General features: G+C 37.2%; 1 protein-coding gene across 1 annotated transcript; it reads left to right on the top strand.

Moving 5' to 3' along the window:
• Positions 1–229: 229 nt before the first annotated feature.
• Positions 230–25777, top strand: LOC118809634. The gene is made up of 20 exons (XM_036573113.1): positions 230–399; positions 4999–5337; positions 5586–5936; positions 6104–6205; positions 6288–6380; positions 6485–6577; positions 7583–7657; positions 10522–10623; positions 10783–10884; positions 13243–13341; positions 13541–13642; positions 13935–14051; positions 14499–14591; positions 19531–19614; positions 19729–19821; positions 20989–21087; positions 21726–21744; positions 22024–22066; positions 25389–25448; positions 25631–25777. Exons 1-20 carry the CDS (start codon positions 351–353, stop codon positions 25646–25648), a joined length of 2133 nt encoding a protein of 710 aa, XP_036429006.1. The 5' UTR covers positions 230–350; the 3' UTR covers positions 25649–25777.

The following is a 25777-nucleotide window of genomic DNA, read 5'->3' as shown; positions in this document are numbered from 1 at the left end:
ACTAGTACTAGTTTGTACTGCGTCCCTGCATAAATGAAGTCTTGAAAAAATATTAGAAAGAAAAGTCTTGACAAAATATTAGAAATAAATCTAAATTGACAAAAAAATGTTGTGACTCATTTTAGTTCACCTTGCATGCCCTTTTTTCTTGCCCTACCAGTTTTCTTGGCCTACAAAAATGTTTTCCTCATAGCAATCATCTGGCATATGAGCCAAATACGCTCCAGCGTGTGTTTAGACAGTGAAATGTGTGGATTAAAGTTTGCCAATTCATCAGTGGTTTTTAAGATTCATTTTGAACCAATAACATTTTTATGTTCTGTAGCCTTACTTCATTCTTCTAAGGGGAGATGTGTTTATCATTGTTTTTAGGACTTGTTTTTGCTGTTGGATGTGAAGGTAAGGTTTTATTGTAGTCATTTATTGGGGACTGGGGATTCGGTTTCCAAGAGCAATATAACATTAGAATCATTTTATTTTTGACCAGTAGAAGTCTAGAGTTATTATTACAAATCAGAAATATTTCAGCAAAATGCTAGAAGACGTGTGTTGTATATGCCATGTGGGACCTAGGAGGGCTAAAAGAGTGTACAAAGAGGTGAGTGATTACTTTGTATAATTATTAGTAATGATAGCAATAGTATTTTAACTAACCCGCATAATTTCTGATTTCTGGTTTTCCTAATATTGCTACTGACAACCATATGCTGAAAAAGAATGTTTTGAATTTGCCTGATTTAAAACATGTCCATCATTTTACATGAATAAAACACTTACATAAATGCATCGTCTTTCAGTGTACACCCTTTGCCAATGATTGCATTGATATGGTGGCGTTCTGCCACTGGTTGCACAGAGAAAGTACAGGGCTAGGAGTGATCTGCCTCTATTTTAGTTGTTTCTACCACTGGCTTTTCTGCCTTGTTCACATAATAAATATCATTTTTGAGCAGAAACTATCACCTTACCTGACTCTTCTTCTGATTGGTGCCACAATATGTTTATATATTTATTAATATATAGTTTTGCAAACACTTTTGTATCCAACTAGAAGTCTTTCTATTCTTTTTCATTTTCACCCACTCTTCTGCACAGAATGCTCGGGGGACTGTGAGGGTCATTGCAAAAGCTTCAGCTTGAGTTTTGGGTCATTTTTGGGTCATTGTCCTGTTGTAGAGGTCAGCCTCTTTTCAGCTACAGTTTCTTGTCTGCCTGCCACATTTGCTTCAAAAATGTATTTAGTGAGCTATTCTGGTGATATTTATTTAAGCTATTCCGTCTACCTGTGCAGTAATAATAACAGTTCTATTAACTTAGTTTATATAGCACTTTTCATGCATAAAATGCAGTTCAATGTAAAACAATAAGACAGAAAGACAGTAAAAACAAAAACAAAGAATAACAAGGACAAGAACAAATATTAACAAGAATTTAAAAACTAAATCTAGAATCAGGCAGCCAGTGTAATGATGCTCTTCTTTATTTATGTGTTAGTATTCAAGCTACAGCATTTTGAATAAGTTGTAGCCAGTCTATTGTGGCTTTTGGTAACCCTATAAACAGTGCACTGTGAAACACTGTAATGAGGAAAAAGCTTGATTTGTGCTATATTTCTTAAATGAAATAATGCTGTTTTTGTAATTTGCTTAACATGATTTCAATGATGATGTTGAATACAATATTGCACACAAGTTTCTAATTGTATCTTGTGTTTTTAAAGTCAGATTTCTCAGGCTAGATCTATTATTTTTTCTCAGTAATTCTTTGCCAATGATGACTGTTTCTTTTTTTTTTTTCTAAATTTAGTTTTTAGTTCTGTTAATCCATTCATATGTGCATGATAGACAGTTGTCAATTTATTTAAGGAGCTCATATCATTTGGTACTACAGATAAATATAATTGTCATCTACATAAGTATGAAAAGTGTCTCCATGCTCTTTAACAATGTGTCCTAGCGGTAACATGCAAAACGAAAATAAAACTAGGACATAAAACAAGCTTACTCTTCAAAGTGGTGTTTAGACTAACAAGATATGATATCTATTTGCTCATCATACGAAATGCAAGAATTTAGAAGAATAAATGATGGAGCTGGGGCCACCCAGAGAGCAGAAATTGCCGGAATACCTAATTATTTCCGATAATCCGAGATAAAACACTGTGACAAATATGGAGAGTTGGATAGACAGCAGATGTACCTTAAAGTACAAGGACAAAGGACAAGTTAGCCACTGATCTACAAGAGCAGCTTACTGGGAATGGAAATTGTGAATGACATGACAATGAGTTTTTCCTACATCCTACTTTCCTAATTCTACATTCACCCTCTTTCTCACTGGAGAGGCACAACTGGCTTATTTCTCTCTACCACCAGTGCAGGCTCACAGGTAGAAAGACCTAAAGGAAGAGATCCTCACTCAAATAGACTTGAGTCCTGCTGCTGCTGTGGCAGAGAATCACCAGTGGTCCTATAAATTTCACATCCTTCCCAGACAACAGATGATAAAAAGTGATAATGGAAAAATAGACCTGTTCATAGACTCAGGGCATCCTATTTGTCTCCTGACTCTTCCAGACCTACTACTCCTCTATGTTTTGTTTGTGGTTTTTGAAGTGCCCCAGGCATCCACAGGTTTCTCTCCCTTTTAACTTCTCTATGCTTGCCATCCACACGGACCTCTGGATGTGGTAAAGGAAGCCTGGGCGCAACAACTGTCCCCATTCAGGCTGGTTAGTGATCATAGTGATGATCAAAAAATGAAACATTGTATTGACTGTATCTGTACCACTGTAAAGGAGCATATGGAGAAGGCCCAGAAAGCCCAGAAGAGGTTTACAACCAGTCCAGGACCAGAAATTACAGGCTGGAAACAGAGTCCTGGTCCTCATTCCCACAGCTACCTGTAAAGTCCTGGTGACATGGCAGGGTGCATCTACAGTCAAGGAGAAGCTGGATCCTGATAATTATTGCTTGGAACAGCCAGGGGAAAAAGAAGGCTAGAATAAACCTATGATGTTAATCTGCTGAATAAATAGGTTGTATCTATGCCTGTTGTATCAGCTTTTGTAGATGCCAAAGAGCCCCCTGCCAGGTCTCTTATTTGTTATGGTGAGGAGCTGTCCGCCCAACAATGCCAGAAATATGCAACATGTATCGACCATAACACAGATGTATTCTCTAGTAACCCCCAGTCATAGAGGTGGTATTGGGAAAATACTCAACACAGTGCTGATGAAAAAGGATAGTGGCAGGTGTTGCTCATGCCAGAGGCCAGGCTGAAGACCACCTTTGCCACATTCACAGGTAACTGGCACTAACAGGTTCTCCTGTTTCGCTTCCATGGAGCTCCCACCACCTTCTCACAGCTGATGGACATGGTCCTGAGGCCCATTGACTGGTAGGCATGCAGCCTATATAGACAATGTTATCATCCACTCTAAATCATAGGGACCTGGAACAGGAGACCACTAAACGGGCCATCAAAGAACTGAGATTCCACTTTACCTGTAAGCCTTTTACCCTTCATAACAGATCATATGCCACTCTGGTGGATGGTCAAGGCAAAAGACCCTAATTCCAGGGTTACTCACAAGATTTTTGATTTCAGGTGCAGAGGCTCAGAACGCCAATGCGGATGCTCTCTGCCGACTGCTGGCTCTCAGGACTAGGGTTTCATTTTCAATCTTGCAAACTCCTTATACAGATGTTGTCTATTTTTGGTAGCATGTATGTGGACATGTGATCATCACACCTATATGAGCTTGTTGGACGTCCCATTCCAAACCATGTACATCAATATGGAGCTGGTCCCTTTTGCAGCTATAATAGCTTCTACTCTTCTGGGAAGCTTTCTACAAGATTTTGGAGAGTGTCTGTGGGAATTTGTGCCCATTCAGTTAAAGAGCATCTGTGAGGTCAGACACTGATGTTGGACGAGAGGGTCTGGCTCACAATCTCCGTTCTAGTTCATCCCAAAGGTGTTCAGTGGGGTTGAGGTCAGGGCTCTGTGAGGGCCACTGGCGTTCCTCCACACTAAACTGGTCACTCCACGTCTTTATGGAGCTGCTTTGTGCACTGAGGCTCAGTCATGCTGGAACAGGAACAGCAAACTGCTGACACAAAGCTGGAAGCAGATAACTGTGTAAAATGTCTTTGTGCTGCAGCATCAACATCACCCTTCACTGGAACTGAGGGGCCCAAACCCTGAAAAACAGCCCCAGCCTAGGGGTGGATCATTCTCACTAACTGCATTGATACTGACGTGGTGGTGGTGTGTTAGTGTGTGTTGTGCTGGTACGAGTGGATCAGACACAGCAGTGCTGCTGGAGTTTTTAAACACTGTGTCCACTCACTGTCCACTCTATTAGACACTCCTACCTTGTCAGTCCACCTTGTAGATGTAAAGTCAGAGACGATAGCTCATCTGCTGCTGCACAGTTTGTGTTGGTCATCCTCTAGTCCTTCATCAGTGGTCACACGACACTGCCCATGGGACACTGTTGGCTGGATGTATTTGGTTGGTGGACTATTCTCAGTCCAGCAGTGACACTGCGGTGTTTAAAACTCCTGCAGCACTGCTGTGTCTGATCCACTCACACCAGCGCAACACACACTAACACATCACCACCACATCAGTGTCACTGCAGTGCTGAGAATGATCCACTACCCTAATAATACCTGCTCTGTGGGGGTCCTGACCACTGAGGAACAGGGTTACAAAGTATGCAGAGAAACAGCTGGACTACAGTCTGTAATTGTAGAACTACAGAGTTCTCTGATATGGTCAGTGGAGCTGATAAAATGGACAGTGAGTGTAGAAGTGTAGGAAATTGATGTATCTCTACCAGTTCAGCATATACACATAGCAGCAGCCCTGTAAAACATACATTCACCTATTATGTCACTGAAGGTATGAGTAAATTTTGCAAATATAAACTTGCTTGGTCTTGTATTTATGTATATACATGGATGTGATTATTGTTTTGTTTTAATCCAGGTCTACATGTCCAAGGGCCCCCTGATCCTCTTGTAGCCCAGCTAGGAGATACAGTTCTACTGCCATGCTTTTCTCAGAACTCCTTGCCTCTGGAGGATCTGCAGGTGGAATGGAGAAGGACAGATTCTTTGGTAATTACCTTCCAGCAAGGAGAAACCAGACCAGAACTGCAGAGTGAGTCTTTTCAGGGTAGAGTACACTTCTTCCCAGATGAGATATCCAAAGGGAACTTCTCCATCTTAATAAATCATTTGGTAAAAAAGGATGCTGGAATTTACAGATGTAAAGTCAATACAGGCCAAGACTCCGGTGAAACTGAAGTGGAGCTGAAAGACATCGGTGGGTAACCTTATTCTATATGACCTCTATGTGACCTATCCAGATCAGGGTTACATTCTAACACAATGATTTTTCCCCATATTGATTTTCTCAAATACAGAATAACATTTTGGGCTATTGAACACGTCACACATCAGTATTTACAAAAAGAAAAGCAGTGCCCCTCGCTGCTGAAGAAAATACAGTGTTGAATTCACTTGTATTATTGTGTCAAACTTTGTCCATCTATGTCCTCTAAATTCTTTCAGAGTATCTTGTGGTTAAAGGGGCCAACCATCCTATCTCTGCTTCTGTGGGTGAGGAGGTGATACTGAACTGTTCTGTAGATTTCCACGTACCAGCAACCGAGATAGAGGAAGTGTCTTGGAAAAGGACAGACCCGGAAATCCCCATCCTGCTTTATCAAGACAATGAGGTCCTGTCAGATTATTCACATGAAAGTTATCAGGGGAGAGTCGAATTCTTTCACAGTGAAATCTCCAAAGGCAATTTCTCACTAAAGTTGAAGGATATAAAGATGGAGGATAAAGGAGAATTCATGTGTGAGGTCCACGTTGGTCATCTGTCAGCACATACCTTCGTAGTTCTGCAGAGTCTAGGTAACACTATCTACCCCCTTTTTGTCATTTCATTCACACTTTATTGTCTAGTCATACCACTGAATGTGTAATTAGTGCTTCATAAGTGTGGTTGGAGAATGAAGAACATTAACATCTTCAGCACATACATTTCATTTCTGTGTGAATATATTGCCTCCCTTCTACAGGTTTCTCAGTGTTCCATATATTGATATTGGTGTTGTGTGTCGTTGCACTGCTTCTTGCAGTGGGACTTTGCATTCCCATTTTCATCCTCCTGAGAAAGAAAGGTATTTCACCAGTCATTATCTGTCTCCTAAAACAAATTCATCTTGTATTCACACTTGCAAACTAGCTTGTATTTTTTTTTAGCAACTAGTGGAAAAGCGATGAAGATGCATGCGTCTCTGGTCCTTTTCCCAAACATTTGTATGTGTGCAGCTTTCATCTTGTGGTCAACAGAAGGTAAATTCACAACCATCTTTTTCATTTCTAACAGACATGCCACCACTCATGCAATCTGTGAAGCTGCAATGCATGACATAAGTTAAGTTTATTTTTTTTTACAGGGTATCTGACTGAGATTGTGACCTGTTCAACTGTCAGCATCATACGGCCCCTCATGCTGCTGAAGACCTTCCCTTATCTCAACAGATTGCCAAGTAGGTCTTTCCAAAAGAGTATTCTAGTGTCCCTGCAGATGATGAGTGATAATATATATTTTCAGCAGTAGAGGGCAGTAGTGTTCAACTAGGGCGCAATTAGAATTGACAGATTTGGTTTGATTAGACGAACCCTGGTGTGATTGCTCTGTTAGTGCTGTTTGTTAGAGCAAATGAGAACACTGCCATCTGAATAAGCACCAAATAAGTGGACTGAGACCCCCAAAGCTAAAACATGTTTCTCCGTTCTGTAAAAGCACTTAGCCACATGATGCTGTTACAGGGATTTCACTCTGCTTTGCGTTGTAACCACAGTAATGCTGGGAGTCTCATGGCTTATTACTCTAATATCACAAGGCAGATAAAACAAGACATAAATAAAACCAATGAGCCTAGATAGAACAGAAAACAGCACGATTCAGAAAGTTCAGTGGACGATATTACAGTTACTGAATGTTACAAAATCGTCTGTACGGCGTAAAATCTGTGACTTTTGTTTACATCTTTTGGTTTGATGTTAAATATCAGTGTAAATGCTAAGGAAACCAGAACTAAAATGCAACAAAGTTTCATTTTCTGCTTTGGTCTGGACCAAGAGAACCCAACTACAAGTATAAGCACGCCCAAGGCAGAGATGCCTTGCTGCTGCACACAAAGTTCGATTAAATTCAACCTTTTTACCACCAAACTTACAAATACAACCAATGAGATAATTCACAACAGGGCACCGCTCCAACGTCACAGTGAACAGAGGATAAAATGCAAATCGTTTGTGCTGTGCACTCAATTTCGCAGTGTGTTAAGCAAAAAATGCTTATATGTTGGCATTGTATGGACTTATAGATAGGCATCTTGAACTTCTAATATGTACGGCAGTGAGAACCAATAGGAATTTATAATATTTACTCAGTTCTTTGCCTGTAGATTTTGCCTATATTTACTACTTATAACTTATTGTTGACATACCCCATGTTTTTAAAATAAATTAATTAATGTAATTCACAGAGCGCTTGACAAAAGCAGTGAAGACATTGGCTGTTCCAGTTTACCACTCAGTTATAATACTGGCTGCATGTTCACGTAAGTGAAATATAAAAATCTACTATGAGGTAGGTGTATCAGGAAGTACTGTATGTAAAATTTGATATCTTAAGTAATTTCTTTTTTCTTACTTAAGTAACACATGACAAATGTATGCATACAGTAAACAACATGTAAACATGGTTCAAAGAAAGAACAAAAAAAGAACTGACAGCAGATTATAACCACTTTATATTTTCTTATGGCTGTAAGATGAAACAAAAAGTTTATAGTAGTATAAGAGAAACTGCGAAGGACACTAAGAACGGCATCCTTATTGAGCTGAAGACCTCAATAAATTAACAACTGGCTTGCTTGGGTACAGCTTGTTCTCTCACACCACTCCGGCACATAACCAAACCATAAAGAACGGCGAAACAATAGTGTGATGTAACCAAAGTAATGTAATGTCAATTTGTAACATCTTCCACCTCTTTCATCCCAGAGACATCCCATTTTTAAAAAATTGTTGGTGGCCATGGGGGTTAGAACAGTTGTAGAATTGGGGGGGTGGGTGTTGTTCCCGGACTCCCACTGCCCTGCATGTCGTAGTGTGTTCCCTGTGTTCTTAGAACTCAATTATAAACACGTGAGAAGTGAAATGTTTTTAACCCAGGTTTGAGAATCTCTACATTTGGAGTTCATCTAAGATTTTCTGACAGTTTGTTACAGTTGCAGCAGCATAACAACTAAATTCTGCTTCACTACATTTAGTTTGGACTCTGGGCTCGGCTACCTGACCTGATTCCATGGATCCAAGAGACCTACTCTGTTTATTAAACAGATCAGAGATGTATTCTGAGCCAAAACCATTCAGTGATTTATAGAGTAGCAGCAGCTCTTTAAACTCTATTCTGTGATTAACTGGAAACCAGTGTAGAGATTTTAGAGCTGCAGTAATGAGCTCTGATCTCCTGGTCCTGTTAAAACTCTACAGCAGCTCTTTAAACTCTATTCTGTGATTAACTGGAAGCCAGTGTAGAGATTTTAGAGCTGCAGTAATGAGCCTTGGTGATGTACACTTCATCCCAAGACAACTCCTGGCAGAGCATGTATTACAGGACTAATGCATGGTGCACTTTCAGGGCAACTCATCCCTGATGTAGATCCTTAGGGTTGAGAACATTTGTCATTCATAATAATGGCTGGGAGCACTAGGGTATGGAACATTTGGACCAAGTCCTCCTGATTCTCTTTTGTAAGTAAATGTATGTAGAAAAAGTAAACTGACAACAAGGGCATAGGGTCATTGATCTGAAGACAGTCCATTTCGACCACCATGAGATCCTTTTCCAACTTAACAACATACTGAACGGTTAGACGCTTAACAAACAACTGAGATAGAGAATTCATATATCAAATATTGATAGACATACAGTATATAACTAGTTTGTAGTAGATATATATCATATCAGTTTAAGCTACAAGGAGAGTTCCATGTTCCAGTGGGTGAAAGATCAAGAACCTATCATTCTTGTTCAACTGTGAAGAAATAGGTACCTCTGTGCACTTAGTAAGAATGGCCAGGCCAGTGGTGGACTCAGTGGAACAGTGGTTGTTTGAAGGGCAGGGGCAAAAAAATAAAAAGGGCACCTGCTGCATATTGAGCCCCATCAGAGCACAAAAAGCTATGATGCCTCTTGCTGCATTTTTTAGCTCCTTTTGCTTCAGTTTTCTTTCTCTCCTTGGTATTCTGTAATTATAAATTTTGTGCAAATTACCTTATAATAGTTCCCTTAGAACTATTTCCCTTAGAAGGATTTTACACTTATACTTGATTTCCAAATTGAGTCCACAGGTTAGTATAGAATCAGATAAGTAATGTACCCATTTAGTTTGCTAGCTCCTTAGCTAGGCATCTAGGCTAAAAATGTGATAGTTATCTTGCAATGTACATACATTAGTATTTAGTAGTGGATCGTTAGTAAAACTCAATCCTAACAACTTTAAAGAAAGCTTGCTGTATTACCTTCAGAGCTGCTTGAAAATTTGTGAGCACTTTAGCAATATGTGAATTTCTATATAAATGTAACCTACAATGTTATCAGATCCTCGTAACAGATCATAACAATAGATAAAGAGAAGCCAGTAAAACAAATAATGCAAACAGTGCAAATGGGTGAAATTTAATAATTATATAAAATATTTTGACATTTTAGTCCAGAAAGGCAACCACACCCAAAAACGAGTGTGGCCAAGCCTTAAATACAGCTCTTAATCTTCAGTATGCTGACTGATGCTCTGAATTAGCATAACTTTAATGACCATTATCCATAACTGGATCAAAACTGTTCAAACTCATGCACATTTTGTCCAGTCATTTGAAAACTTGATATTCATGTCAAGTATTTCATGCAAAGTAAATGACAGACTTTTGACAGACTTTTGACAACAGTGGATGACATAACACATCTGACTTTTCCAAAACAAATTCATGAACTGTCATTCTGATCTTCACCAGATTTGGCATGTATCTTTCCATTAGCAATCTTAGACAGATGCACTTTCCATAACTACTTCACTCCTCATTGCAGCGTTACGTACATATACAGAGGACATTTTCTATATGACCCGAAAGTAGTGATATGTTCATTGTAGACATACACAAACATACTAGAGCACCTTTTTGGTTCTTACTGATTTATGCTTGAAAGTCTTCACTTTCCTTTCCTTTTCATTTTTATTATTATTATTATTATTATTATTATTATTGTTGTGCTCAAATTATGTTCAGAGGAATATAAAAATGTGTAGTGTGTACTGCAAACTGTTCACTTTTTTCATAAAAATACTTTTTTATCTTACTATCTCCTTTCTTATTGTCTTATTTTCTTATTATTCTTACTATCTTATTGTCTCTTTAGTTTTTTCTGGACAAATTAGCCAAGTGCAAACAGCAAATAACCATATTTTGACTGTAATGGTGGTACTAGGTGGCATATGTTTCATCATTGCTGCTGTTTTAGGTAAGAGAATTTTTTTTTTAATTGCATATTTTATCTCTTTCACTCATCCATAGCATGTTACCACAAAGTTATAAGTAGTTTTTTAGCTTGACAGTTTAACTTGACTGTAATCATAATTCTATGAAACTAAACAAGAATTTTCACCTTGTTATTCAACAGCTGGTTGTGCTTTCCAGATGCACTCGGCCGTGGTCCTACAGCTATGCAATGCTGCTCTGCTGGGTTTTATTTTAAGCAATCAAAGTACAGAAAATTTTGAATGTAAGTACAACTGAATAATTGACAGTATATTTTAGTTATACAGTTCTAAGATTTGTAAGCTAGCACTCCACTGCTTTCATTATGGAGTAAAAAATCCCTAACAATATTTTGTGCTGCCTTTATTACAGTGTAAAAACAACGGGACTACAATAACAGTCAATAACTAATGCAGTAAATGGTAGATACATAGTTCAGAATATGGAAATATCTAATCCAGAATGTAGTTGAGTAACCACACAGTCTGAATTCCAGAACTACTTGCAAGTCACAATACTAGATAAAAAAAGAAAAAATCACAAGAAATACACCCTCCCTCTACTGTAAGCTCCATTTCAGTATAACTCTGCAGACCTCCAAGAGTGAATTTGTAGCCTGTTTTTTCTTTGTTCACACTGTTAAGAAGTGTGTTAAATGTGCAAAGTTGTTCACTATACCAAGGGGCAACTCTTCTAATAGTTGTTTTTCTAATTCATAAAGGAGCACTACTGTCTATTCTTCACTCATAGCTAACTTATCTCAGCTAAAGCGATCCAAATACCACGGTGTATGTTTGGTTCAACTAACTGCTCTGCTATGATGAGTATACACGATAAAAACAGTGACAGCAAAGTCGACTGATCTGTATTGTCAGTGGGACTGACTGAAAGCCGAAATCAGACCTGTTCTGTTAGTGTTTTAAGCTGTAGCCTGCTTGGTTATGCTAATGTGAGTGCACGGTGCCTCCAACTGCAGTACGGGCTGGGTTCTAGTGAACCGATGATTAAACACAGCCATTTAGAGGATAAAGACTCGTATCTGAGAGCACAAATTTGAATGACCGGTGTTGACAGAAAGATAAAATTAGAGTTGTTCTGTGGTGCTTTGAGTTGAACCCTGCCGGGCGACGGTAATGCTAATGTAGTTATCCGGCTACAGGTAAAACCCACCGCAGTACAGGCTGTTTCAGTAACAGATGTTCAAATAACACCTGTTTAGAGGATAAAGAAGATGAGAGCAGCCGAGAGAGAGAGACTGGAAATGGAGTGACAGATGGAATCAAACATGTTTTGTGGTGGATGGCGTGTATGTTGCTATTAGCCTGTTAGCAGTTAGCCATTTGTTTGTGTAGTTTTCTTAGGTATTTCCTGGTTTTGATTTAGTGGTACAACAGATAGAAACAGACACCGTAACTGGTCTCACAAGTCCAGACCAGAGTGGAACAGCCCAGTACGGCCCTGAGGACCATTTGGGTGAATAGTGGAAAAGCAGCCAGGGAAAAAAGTTTTAGTACTTTATTTTAATGATAAGTCATTTTCATGAAACATATTAACAGAATATTTACATAAATAAAATGACCTAGCAATTCAACCATCACTACTTTTTCAAAGTATATCACTCAACTCTTGTTAAATGTTACAAAATCCAATCAGACATGAATATTTAAGCTTTTTAGTTTCCTAAAAAGCTCAACATCTGAGAAAAACAAGCCTACTTGAAATGAAAAATCAACAGTCCAAATGAAAGAAAAAGTGGTCTGGAATTAAATTAATTAAATTATTTTTTTTTACTGATGTTCAGTGGCCATAAGTTAAGGATCACCACAACACATTACCACCAGAAATCTCACACCCAAAGTGATAACTGGGAAGAGGTTAGGCTGCCCCATACAACAAGAACGCAGCAACATCTTGCACTCTAAATTCACAGTACAGTGTAATTACTGCCATCTACCTCATTCCTTACTTACTACCTCCTGCACTGCTGGGGGCCCCTTACTTACTTACTGTTACTTGTTGTCTGGTCTGTTTGTCTAGTATGTACAATATTCTTCTAGTATACTTCCCTCCCCAACTTGCCTCCTGTGTAATATTCATATTTAACATATACTTTTATAAATAGGAGCTGCTGTAGTACAAGAATTTCACTGTATTTTTAAATGTTATAAATACTATTCATGAATGAATACTATACGCCAGTTTCAAATCTTAAATATGTAAACAAAATTTTTGTAATACTTTGTCTTTATGTGACATGTTAATCAAGGAATAATTACAATGAATAAATATGTCACTCTACAAACACTTAATATATTTTTAGAAGACCTTATTAACACATTATATAATTCACATTTCTTGCTTACTAATGATATGTTTCTATTTACTGGGTCATTCTAAATTGCTTGCTAATAGTGAATTGATTGTAAAGAGGCAGAGCTTAAAATAGTGTTACAAATATAGTTAATCAGTTATAGAACCTTAAAGTTTAAAATGCTAAAAATGACCCACAAAACATCATACTCTCTCCTGCCCATACTTATAGTTCAATTTGCCAATTTGGGAAAATGCATAACATTCATACATATGTTTTGGGGTATTTTAGACAGCATTCAGATACCTTCAGTATTGGCCCCTATGATCTTAGGAAATATGATGGTCCTCTCTCTGCAAAGACACTACTTTCAAGGAAAACCCTTTAAACGTAAGTATGATGATAGCACTTCATAAGCACAGTAAGTTCATTGTAAGAGCAAACTTAAAATAAAAACTACTGTAGTGTCATTCATTCATTTTCTTACACTTTCTGCTGGTCTTTAAACCTTCAATAAATGTATTTAAATTGACTTTTGTAATCTTTCTCATAAATCAACTAATTATCGCTGATTATTTTAATTTCTTAGGCTCCCATATTGTTCTATCGTCTGTTATTTTGACTCTCATCAGTGTGACTGAAGTCAGTCTTTATGTTCTCATCAGCATTACCACAATGAATATTACTACAGGTAAGCATCTGAAACACTTGAGATTGTGATTGGCCCACTGAGCATACAATGTGCCACTAATGTTTGTGCACCACAGTATCCGCCCAGTACACACTGCTTGTCCCAAGTGCTCCCCAGTTCCTTTTATCTATTATCTATTATCTAAAAGCTATTAGTTTTCACTGAAGTCCATGTAGTTAATGAATGACACCCCTTAGTATGTAACAAGCCTGGAGTCTTAAGGGGTTAATACATGTGCTTATTGTGTATGACTGTTCTGCATTTAATACCTTTTGAATGCTCTTATTTTCAGCATGGATACTTCCATTTGAAGTACTAATACAGGTCATTGCGTGGTTATCAGTGCTTTGTATGTTACGTTGTACATGTTCTAGACAAGGATGTTGCTCTCAACAGAGAGGGATCGGATGTAAGTATGAAACTCTCATCACTTTTCCTGCATGCAATCAAATTTTGTTCAAATTTTATCATGTCTTCCAAATAGATTTTAGTTATGGATTATTAAAGTTTCCCCGGATTCACAATTGCATCTGAAATATTAAGTTTAGTTTACAGAATGACTCAGTGAACTGAAATATGGACAAATAACTGGACATAAATGCAACACTAAAAATAATATTTAACTTTAAATCAACTAATGTTGTGCTAACAAATCCCCACAAGTGAATTTATTGGAGTGTGTACATGTTATTTACATTTTATTTCATTTTTTAAATGTAATCTCTCAGTCAGGTTTTAATATTATATTTAAATAATGTTGTTTCCCTACATTTCTAGCCAACATTATGGAAGTAATGACTGTATTTGTGTTTTATGGACAGTTTAGCTCATGCACAAAATGTATTTCCCTTTTCAGATTTGTGCTGCACTGTCCTTGCTGCAACTCTGACCATTGCATTTGGTACGGTGTGCATTCATTATATCAGCATGCACATGAAAAACAAGAAAGGTAAAAAAAACATTCAGTTGCTCCACAGTAAATACACAGCACGGAAAGCAATCGTAAATTATTAGTGATCTTTAAAATCACAAGCAAATCAAACTGACTCCTAAGACGTCTGTTGTGGGGAGAGAAGTAAATTATTATTATTTTTATTTAAAACTTTTAAAATTTTATATAATTGTTCCAATTACAAAACAAAGATTCATTTGCATATGAAAATAACAAATTTGATCTAAACTTGTTGACCTAAAATCATTTGCTCATAATATGAACAATTAAGCAATTATTTGGGATTTCTTTGTATTAAGTCTTTTATTAAATTTTACTTACATTTTTAATTAATAATTTATTCATTTATTTATTTTTTAATTAGTGTTACTATAACTGTTACAGTTATGAGTATTAACTTGTATTTCAAAGACCAGTTCTGCATTTGGTTCTGTTCACATCATAATGCATTCATAAAATGTGGCTGTGTTTAAAAATACATTCCTCATTATATTCCTATTTATTATGCATTATGAATTGTTAACAATACATTGCATGTAGTGGTTCAGAACTAAAAAAGCAACAACAGGGACTGATCCCGACTGTCAGTAGGTTTTTTCATCAGTTACAGTATTACATTATTGGCTCGGTGTCCATAAATTATTTTATAGATAGAATCTTTAGATTTACAGTCTAGAATCTTTATTCATCAAGTACCAGATGCACAAGGAAATTCTTTTGGTGCAGGAGTCAATATAAAATTTAATTTAATAAAATAAATATATAAAGAGATGCTATATGTATATGTAGACAGTACATAAACAATCTGCGAGTTGTAAATAAAATGTATGTTCCCCTGTCCTGCCGAGGAATGCACATGTACATGTCCCTATTTGGTAGACTTGATGAAATAATGACTGATAACAGACCACAATACACAGGATTATTAGCCTTCAAAAGGTTTGCAGCTGACTGAGGAAACAAGCATGTTGCACTGACTGGGCAATCAAACATTAGTTGGTAAATGTAAATATAAGCCAATAACAGTTTCTGTTCATATCTTGGTAAAAGCATTTTTAGCTGTCATGAAGGTAACTGACATGAGCACACATGTCTTTCCACAAGATACTTTTATGTTATATTGCTTATTATGGAAATTTATGTCAAAGCCTATAGAACATTATGACTTAATGGGGTAAATTGTAACATACCTTTAAAGTGCCTATAGAGTTAATACATATCACAGTGTGAAGCTGTACATGAATATGTGAATATGTAAAAGACTCAGTAAAAGATCCAGCTCTGCTGAACAACTGAACTACACTATATTTCCAAAAGTTTTCACTCACCCATCCAAATCATTAAATTCAGGTGTTCCAATCACTTCCATGGCTACAGGTGTATAAAACCGAGCCCCTAGGCCTGCAGACTGCTTCTACAGACATTAGTGAAAGAATGGGTCGCTCTCAGGAGCTCAGTGAACTCCAGCGTGGTACCGTGATCGGATGACACCTGTGCAACAAGTCCAGTCGTGAAATTTCCTCACTACTAAATATTCCACAGTCCACTGTCAGTGGTGGTATAACAAAGTGGAAGCGATTGGGAACGACAGCAACTCAGCCACGAAGTGGTCGGCCACGTAAAATGACAGAGCGGGGTCAGCGGATGCTGAGGCGCATAGTGCGCTGAGGTCACCAACTTTCTGCAGAGTCAATCACTACAGACCTCCAAACTTCATGTGGCCCTCAGATCAGCTCAAGAACAGCGTAGAGAGCTTCATGGAATGGGTTTCCATGGCTGAGCAGCTGCATCCAAGCCTTACATCACCAAGCGCAATGCAAAGCATCGAATGCAGTGGTGTAAAGCGCCGCCACTGGACTCTAGAGCAGTGGAGACGTGTTCTCTGGAGTGACGAATCATGCTTCTCCGTCTGGCAATCCGATGGACGAGTCTGGTTTTGGCGGTCGCCAAGAGAACGGTACTTGTCTGACCGCATTGTGCCGAGCGTAAGGTTTGTGGGAACATTTTGGGGACGGCCCCTTCCTGTTCCAACATGACTGCGCACCAGTGCACAAAGCAAGGTCCATAAAGACATGGATGAGCGAGTTTGGTGTGGAAGAACTTGACTGGCCTGCACAGAGTCCTGACCTCAACCCGATAGAACACCTTTGGGATGAGTTAGAGCGGAGACTGCGAACCAGGTCTTCTCGTCCAACATCAGTGTCTGATCTTACAAATGCGCTTCTGGAAGAATGGTCAAAAATTCCCATAAACACTCCTAACCCTTGTGGAAAGCCTTCCCAGAAGAGCTGAAGCTGTTATAGCTGCAAAGGGTGAGCCGACATCATATTAAACCCTATAGATTAAGAATGGGATCTCAAGTTCCTATGCATGTGAAGGCAGACGAGCCAATACCTTTGGCAATGTAGTGTACTTGACTTTCTCCAATAGCACTTCAGTTCTGATTAATTCTGATTGGCCACCACTCTGTGAAATTTTATGTGAAATTAAATTATCTCCACTGCATAAATGATTATGTAATGCAATGTAATGCTATCAATAATGGTGGTGTACACTGGTCTTTGCACGCTTTGTTTAATGCTACCTATGGCACCATTAGTTTAAACCAGAATTCAAATTGTGTCAGAGGTCTTGGGGGGACCCTTGGTGGAGAGTCTGGCTATTTAACAGAGCTGTAACGTATTTGGCACACACTTAGAATGTTGCACAGTACAAACAGACATACCAGTATACCAAATATACTTTTGTGTAAATATACTGATGAATATTAATAAGACACATTTTAACAGTAGGATAATTCATGACTAGCTAAAGTTGTACAATTAACTAGTTAGCTAGTTTGTTAACCAACAAAGTATGGCTACTTAGCTAATTTATTAGGATTTTTCAATTTTTTGCAAGGAGGAATCTACCATTGAACACGATGAAAACATGGAAAAGACAATGTCAACGTCATGTGAGGTCATTAATATTTTTCAGAAAATTTATTCAAGGAAGTACCCCAGTACCCCGACGATCAATCCCTTTGCTTTTACAAGGGGTCCAAGTTTCCCCCACCTCAATCCTCAATTTGAACTCTGGTTTAAACCCTGACACTTTAAGCTTGTAAGACATGCATTACTTTGTATGTTGTGGCTTTTTCATTGAATCACTCAGTACATGCTTTAATTTAAAGCCTAACTCCATATTATTTGAGGAGTCTGTTAGACTTCTAGCTGTCTGCCAGTCTGGTTGTTGCAGGAAACTACGTTCCTACATAGTGTAACACTGGCTTTGCGAATCAGACACACGTGGATAAAGATGAGCCTGGAAGATTTATTCAAATGGAGATGAGCGGGGTTAACATCAGACCAGGTCAATAGTCAGAATAGCCAAGCCCAATACATAAGAGTAGGGAGAGAAACGGGAGTGTAACGCTGGGTTTGCGAATCAGACACACACAGATAAAGATGAGCCTGGAGGATTTATTCATGATCTGCTGGGTGGTTTGTGATTGGTTGAAGAAGTCCCATGACTGACTGAGGGTTTCTGGGAAATGGAGTCTTTGATGATATGAGTGTCCGGCTGAGAACCAGGACGCGTGACACATAGGAAGTGGTTAGTATAAGCAGAGAAGTTTGATTGATGACCTTTTTGCCAACAGAATTCCTGAAATATTAAATAAAACTTGTAAAAATACAAAAATACAGAGCACCACGAGTACTGCTGTGGCAGCAGTAAGAGACTTTAATTTACAGATAGTTGTTGTGGGCTTGGGGATGTGTATATGTGTTAGTTGTGTTGCTTTTGCTGGTGTGTGGGGCTGGTTGGTGGGCTTAGTGTCGCCGTGTATGTGAGATGTATGGTTTGAGGTGACCTACCCTGCCTTACTTTTGTTCAGTAGTGCTGAGTGGCAGGTCTCCCCTGCTGCTGTGTTGATTAAAGAGTACTCCTTTGAAGGGCTGTGTTTACAGTGTCTTCTATTTCTACACTGACACCACAATATTGCATATAAAATAACAAAAATTGTGAATGTGGCAAGTGATCGCAAACTTTTTTTCACATCTTAGGCCTTAACCCCCCTCCTCCCCACTCTCCTGTGCTCGGCGTCGCCGGCTTGCTAATCGCTGACTCCACCCTGTCTCTTTCGTTTTCTTAATCAAGATGTTGTTGAGAAGCCTTGAGCAAGACTCAAGCATCCTAAGTACATAGTATTGTAGTACAGCGTAGTATAGAGCCATCATAGAGGTGCTAGCAGAAATTAGCGTTGTCATGGTAATCATTCTCCACCGCCTTTGCCCAACAGCATTGTCATACTCTGTGTAATCTCAGTTGGGGATACGAGGGAAAGGCATGATGGGTAGATGGGTTTCTGTAATGGAATGCAAAACTAGTTTTTAGAACTTTAGAAATGCTTAATACTTCTTTTAGTCTAAAATGTCTAACTTAGAGCTCATAGGTACATTTTAAAAGCTCTTACAATGGGGTTATAATATCACATATCTATTAGTAATAATCTATAGTCATAATAACAAGCATTTCAATTGTAATTTTACTTCTTACATTTTTTATTTAATGTTATAATGCATTAAAATGACTAAGATATTATTCAATTCCAGCTAAATATAATTTATGAGCTGTTAAAACAAAATCGTAGCATGGGTCAGTGTGCATTTATGACAAAGCAGGCTTGTTAGTAATAATGCGCCATGCAAACTGGGACTGACAATATAAAAAAAAAAAAATCATGAACACTACTTATACGGCATTATTTTGACAATTCATAATGCATAATAGGTGGCTATGAAGTGTAATATTTTTATAAATATTTGTAACACTTCATGAATGCATTGCAACATATTACAGTTTTGCTCATTGCATCTTATAGACTTGGCATCCATGAAAACTGTTCCCACAAAATTGTTTTGATATAAGTGACATTGTTTGATGATTACAGATTGTGGTGGATACATGGCTTTGACTGCATTAATCCATGTCTTGGCAGCAACATCCTTTTTCAAACATCCAAAAGATTTACCTGGTTAGTCTAATATGATTTTTATTTATGATGTGTTTCTTGTAATAGTTAACTATGCATATTTTAAAAGTTATTTATGCAAGTAAAACTCATAAATTAATTAATTCTGCATTGCAGATTTTCTTCACATTCTGATTTACATGTTTGGAGCTGTAGTGCTGAATATTGTAAATTCTATGGCCCTTGCTGCAGAATTATGCCTGAAAGCAGGTAATCTCCATCTCCATACGCTGAGAAAAATCTGTTGGATTTACATATTTTAAATGTGGGCGTTGGTTAACAGAACCCTGTAAATTTGCATTGGTTCAAGAGAAAAATATTTAATCAAAAGTATTTCAATGAAGTGCAATATATGTGTTAAAAATATACAAGTGCAATATACTGTACGTTATATTAAATACAATATACGCAAAAAGCTACTCCAACACCATTTAGTCCTGTTATTTCAATCTTATCTTATTTCTGAAATTTCAGATTTATGAAAAATCTGTTAGATTCATGTAATTTAATTGCAAACATTGGTTCCACATAAATAGTTACCGTTAATGGAGCTCTATACGTTGGCGTTCATTCAATAAAATATTTAATCATGTTAGTTGTACATAATTAGGTATTGTCAGAATTTCATTATTGTGTTTATTCAACTTTATTTAATTTGTGTTTAGTAAAAATGTCTAAACAAATGACAGACACAGTCATTGCTGGTTCAAAAAGATTTAATCAAGATTTCAACACGTAAACCAATTTGCCAGGCCTAAGCTCCACCAGTCTTCTTAAAATACTTTTAAGAAAAAAGTATTTAAAGGACAAACTAAATGTCAAAAGCTATATGGAAAAAAAATGTACATCAAGCTAAAAGTTTTAACAAAACTTATATCAACCATGAAATTTACACTTAAATAAATAAACAACTGTTTATGAAATCTCAAGGTTTTCATGTCTAATAAAGAGGAGGATTTAGCAGCAGAAGCAGCCCCTTCAAATGAGCTAATGCTAAAACTAACACTGGAGTTAATCAGAGCAATGTTAGATGCTGAAGAGGACTCGCTGTCTTTTACATGACATCTTTAAGCAAACTTAAATAAAAGAACACAAAGAATGACATTAACATTTAATCTTTACACAGAATGCTTTAATTACTGATGTGAGTGTTGTATAGTCTTGTTTAATCAGACTGATTAATCAACACAACTGTGAGCAGCTAAGTTAACAAGTTAAGAATGATCTTAACATTATTCTATGATGTTATTCATTGTTAGACATTATATTAAAATGATTTTCAGTAAATATAGTAATGCACATAAAGTTTAGCTTACCTTAGAGTCTGCTACTAGTTTAATTAGAATGATTATGGCTGTATCCACTGTTCATTTCTAGGAAACGGTGTGAGAGCTGTAGAAGATCTACGTGTGATTATCTTACCATTTGAGACAGTTTTTGCCTCTGGATGGCTGACTTTGCAAGTCTATCATGTCTGTGAGTACTGTCAGGAGCATTTTCAGTATTTTATATTTATGTCATGTGAAGCTCCATCTTGCAACATATAGACCACAGTAAAATAAAACAGCAGATTTACCACAGCTGTTATCAGCCATATGGCAGTCAAGTTTTGTGTGCTGATGTATGGTTTGTGTTATCTATCCGATAGGCCTTCATCAGTAGTCAGGTTCTAATTCTAATTTCATACGTGTATATCATACGTATATACATACACACACAAGCGCACACACACACACACACAGATATATGTATGTATTTTTTTTTCATAGAAATGCTCAGTGAACTTGCCTGGAATAATATATTTCTGTTTTTTACTGAAAAATTATTTAACCCCTTAAAATCTGTCTTATTACATACTAAGGCTTATTGTTCAGGAACTACAGGGACTTCCATGTAAACTGTCTGTGTTATTCTTATAGAAGTGTGTAATAAAACTTTGAGCACACCAGGACAGCCCTGGCCATTTAAGGGTTAACAAATTGGATATAAAATATTTATATAATAGACTAGCATATACATTTAGATTTGCAGAATTTAGTTTTATTTGAATGGCACACAAATGCATGTGTACATGACGATTGTCTTACTGTATGGTTGTTCTTTGTATGATACAGGGATCAGAATCAGACACAGGTAAGCCCCATTAAACGCAATCCACAAAACATATTAATTTACATGCAATTTTTTTGTTTACTAGGGGAGAAATGAGAAGCTTTTGTTTCTCCACAAACATGTATATAAGCTGGACTCTTACCCTTCACTTTCTTAAATTAAAAACAAATATGAGTCATGAGGCAACAGATTAACATAGAATTAGATAGTGATTGCTAGTTGGCTAATGATATACTAAAATATGCAAGAGAATCACAGAATAAATATCATGACTTTATTCTTTACTATCATTCATAACAGAATAACACAAAACTTTGAAGACCAAACAGAAAGAGAACCTCAGGTATGATGCTGTTTTTGAAAATGCTAGCTGTTCATTCATGGTCAAGCTCATATATATAGGATGTTTTTTCCTGCTTACTTGCCATTCAGATGCTTCTCTGCTTAGCTCTGCTACCTTTCATTTCTTCTCTCTATTTTCAGAAGTTTGTTTTTTTTTTCAAGCTACTATGTTTGAGCTCATTATACAAATAGAAAGTTCAAGATCACTGCAAACCCAATGGATGGTTTTGTTTGTTTGTTTGTTTTTTGTACTTTTTACAGTAGTGCTGTCAACACAGGAATTAGAAAGGTTTCTGCCGGGTTATCAAAGTAGAAACTTACAAAATGCGTCTGTGCTATCAGAATTGTTACAGACATCTACAAAAAATGACAGTTTTAGAGGTGAGTTTTTGGAGCTTGTTATCAGAACTTAAGGACTGACATTCCTGTGATGCAGGAGGAGTAGCGTGTGGGAGTGTCAACATGCAGAGGGCTTAACAGAGCAGCGGGCAGCGGAGACACACAGAGCTGGGCCTAATGCTTTGCTAATGCTAATGCTAAAGTTGTTGCTCAGAAACCACCTCACAAAGCCAGAGCAGAATATCTGTCCCAGTTACTCCATGTGCAGAACACATTTGACCCATTGCAAGGCCTCAGTGAGTGTCCTAAGGGCAGTGATCATAACACACAAAGAACCAGAAGTGTCAGCTGGTCAGAGCACCCTGGTAGAGCCACTGGGCCCTGGTCTGGGCCAAAGCAGACACCCTTGTCTTTGGAGTTGAATCTGTTAATGGTGTAAAAAAACACAAATTCATAGTTCGATGTGAGCCAAACATCACAGTCTCTGAGCTGAATGAAAAGCTTCCTACATTACTGTCCGAATACACAACAGTGAAGGGCGTCATTGATCATGTGTGCAATAATGACACGAGGAAGCAGGAGTCTGAGGCATTAAAACGTGACTTTAATGGTCTCTTTAACACACTCAGGAAGCTCAACATGCAGGCATTTATCAGTGGTCCTCTGCCTGCAGGGAGAAGCGAAATGTCCTCAAGGCTGTTTGGATTAAACAACTGGCTACATAAAAGCTGCAGGACAAACGACTGAACTTTATTGACAACTTTAAGCTTTTTTTTGCTTTCTAACCTCGCTTTCTGTCAGCCAGCCCTCAGGTTAAGCAAATCAGCCCAGTTTTCCTCCACCCTCATCTTCATTTTCTCTAGCATTATCAACAATAATATCAACAACAGCAAATACTCTTTGCCATTGTTGACAAACTAAGTCACCTACATATATGGACCCAGAATTAGTATCTTCTGAGAATGTAATAAATATGTTTGCATACTTCTTAACACTAAAATCTATAATATCAATCAAGGCATTAATACATCTATATGCACCAAAGAGCCCATGTCCTCTCCATCACCACATAAAGGTTAAAATGTCCCAATGCATCTATCAATAATGAAATTTTAATCAAAACAGTGAGTCATCTTAAATCCTCCACTTGTAGTCTTGACATGTTACCAAACAACTTTTTGAACAACATGTTTCATTCAATAGCACATACTTCAGATAGTAAACACCTCACTCATGTCAGGCGTTTTTCCTAACACATCTCTCTCTCTTAAAGGACAATCTAGGAGCAACTCTATCGAGTAATTACAGACCAATTTCAAATTGATCGATCAGTTCAATTCTTTTTATATATTTATATATGCTTCCTCTTGGCCAAATCCTAAAAGACTATGGCATATCTTACCACAGCAGATGATGCTCAGATCTACTTGTCTCTCTCCCCAAACAACTATGGTCCTGCATTGTAACTGCCTCTGAGCTTTCTGCAGTTGAATAAAACAGATTATTTCATAATCTCTATAATTTGGATTCAAGAGCCCTTAAATGTAAAGAACTAGTACGTAACCTTGGTGTACTAATGATCTCAGTTTTATCAGTCATGTTAAAGCAGTTACTAAATCAGCTTTTTATCACCTTAATACACAAAATCAACAGTATCAGAGATGTTGTGACTGAAGCAGACCTGGAGAAAACTCAGCCACGCCTTTAATTGTAGCAGGATTGATCACTGTAATGGTCTCCAAACTGGACTCCCAAAAAAGACAGCTGGTTCAGAATGCAGCTGCCAGAGTCTCACTAGGACTAAAAGAAGGAAAACATACCCCACCCCCAGTTCTTAAATCCTCACAGTGGCTACCCGTCTGTTCCAGAACAGACTTTAAGGAGCTGTTACTGTTCTATAAACGTCTCAATGGTGCAGGAGCAGCATATTTATCTGATCTGCTACAGCGATATGAGCCGAGCAGAAGTCTCAGATCATTAGTAACTGGTCAGTTAGTCCTGCCGAAGGTGAAGACTAAACATGGAGAGGCAGCGTTTAGATACTATGCTGCTCTTAAATGGACCCAGTGGACAGGGAGCACTAGAAGAGCCCCGACACTGGACACTTTAAACCAGCATGAAAACGTTTCTGTTTGAGCAGCTTTCAGCTCAGTTTAAATACTGTTAGCTCTACTGCTCTTCTGTCCTCTAATGCCGCTCTATTAGCTTAACTTAATCTTTAATTTGATTTTTAATTTTCCTAATTAATTTTTTACTGGATATTAAATTTCATGATTTTTCTCTTTTAAAATCTATTGTTTAATCATGTTTTTAATTTCTATTCTCATTCACTTTACATTTTTTTATTCTCATTTATTTTGCAAGTTTTATAACTCCTTTACTTAAAAACTGCACTCCAAACAGTGTTTTAAATCTAAATCAACTAGTTTCAGGTTAAAGTTTTTTGTGTCAGAGTTTGACTTTACTCTTTGAATCAGTTCTCAAAATTATTTTGGCAATATCTTCATTTTATGCAGTACAATATATTATGTATTATTATAGCTCTGTAGAATATTTAATGCAGACTGACTTGTGTTTATTTAAGAAAAGTCAAGTAGGCCTCTAATATGGATTTTATTTTTGTAAATGTAAATTTTCATGTAAATATATTGTACAGAAAAATTCGGGAATTATTATTTTATAGATTTGCTAGAAAAATGGAAATAAGTGTTTAAGTATTTTATTTAATATAAGATGTTTTTTAGTGTTGTATTACTCAGTTGATCTGGTTAATCTGCTAAGGTGAACTTCATAGAAAAAATTAAAACTAAAAGCCTTTTTTTTGAGGCACAATTTTTTTTGATTGCATGAATTAAAATATGCTTTTTGTTTAATTTTTGTCATGAGAATCCATGATGTGACCTACCAAGTATTAGCTTAGTTTGCATGGAATAACCTTTTTTGGTTTACTGAGAACAGTTTGTGTGATTTGTTTCTTCACGTAGGTTCTTCCAGAGATGGACATTCTAACTGCCTCTGAGCTTAAACCTTCTGATCCCTCTGAGGTAATCACTTGATAAAGATATGCAGTAACTGCACCTTACTCAAACATAATTTCATGTATAAAAATTTTTTTTTATCCCCCACTGTAAGTTAATAGAAATACCAAATATTCTGTAATTTCATGAGAAGCTACAATGAGTTTTATGGAGACTGAAATACTTAAAAAGTGTCATGTATTCCACAGGATGATCCACTATCTTAACACTGATTTTGAATTTCAAAGGCTTCACCAGCAGCAGATATTCACCATCAATGGCACCTTACATTCATACTGGATGTCATACCCGCTTTTGGTAACATCTGTGTGTGCTCAGCATTGATGCCTATTCTT

Source organism: Colossoma macropomum, unplaced genomic scaffold (assembly GCF_904425465.1).
Source record: "Colossoma macropomum unplaced genomic scaffold, Colossoma_macropomum, whole genome shotgun sequence".
NCBI lineage: Eukaryota > Metazoa > Chordata > Actinopteri > Characiformes > Serrasalmidae > Colossoma > Colossoma macropomum.
This window is presented reverse-complemented; position numbering and strand designations above follow the sequence as displayed.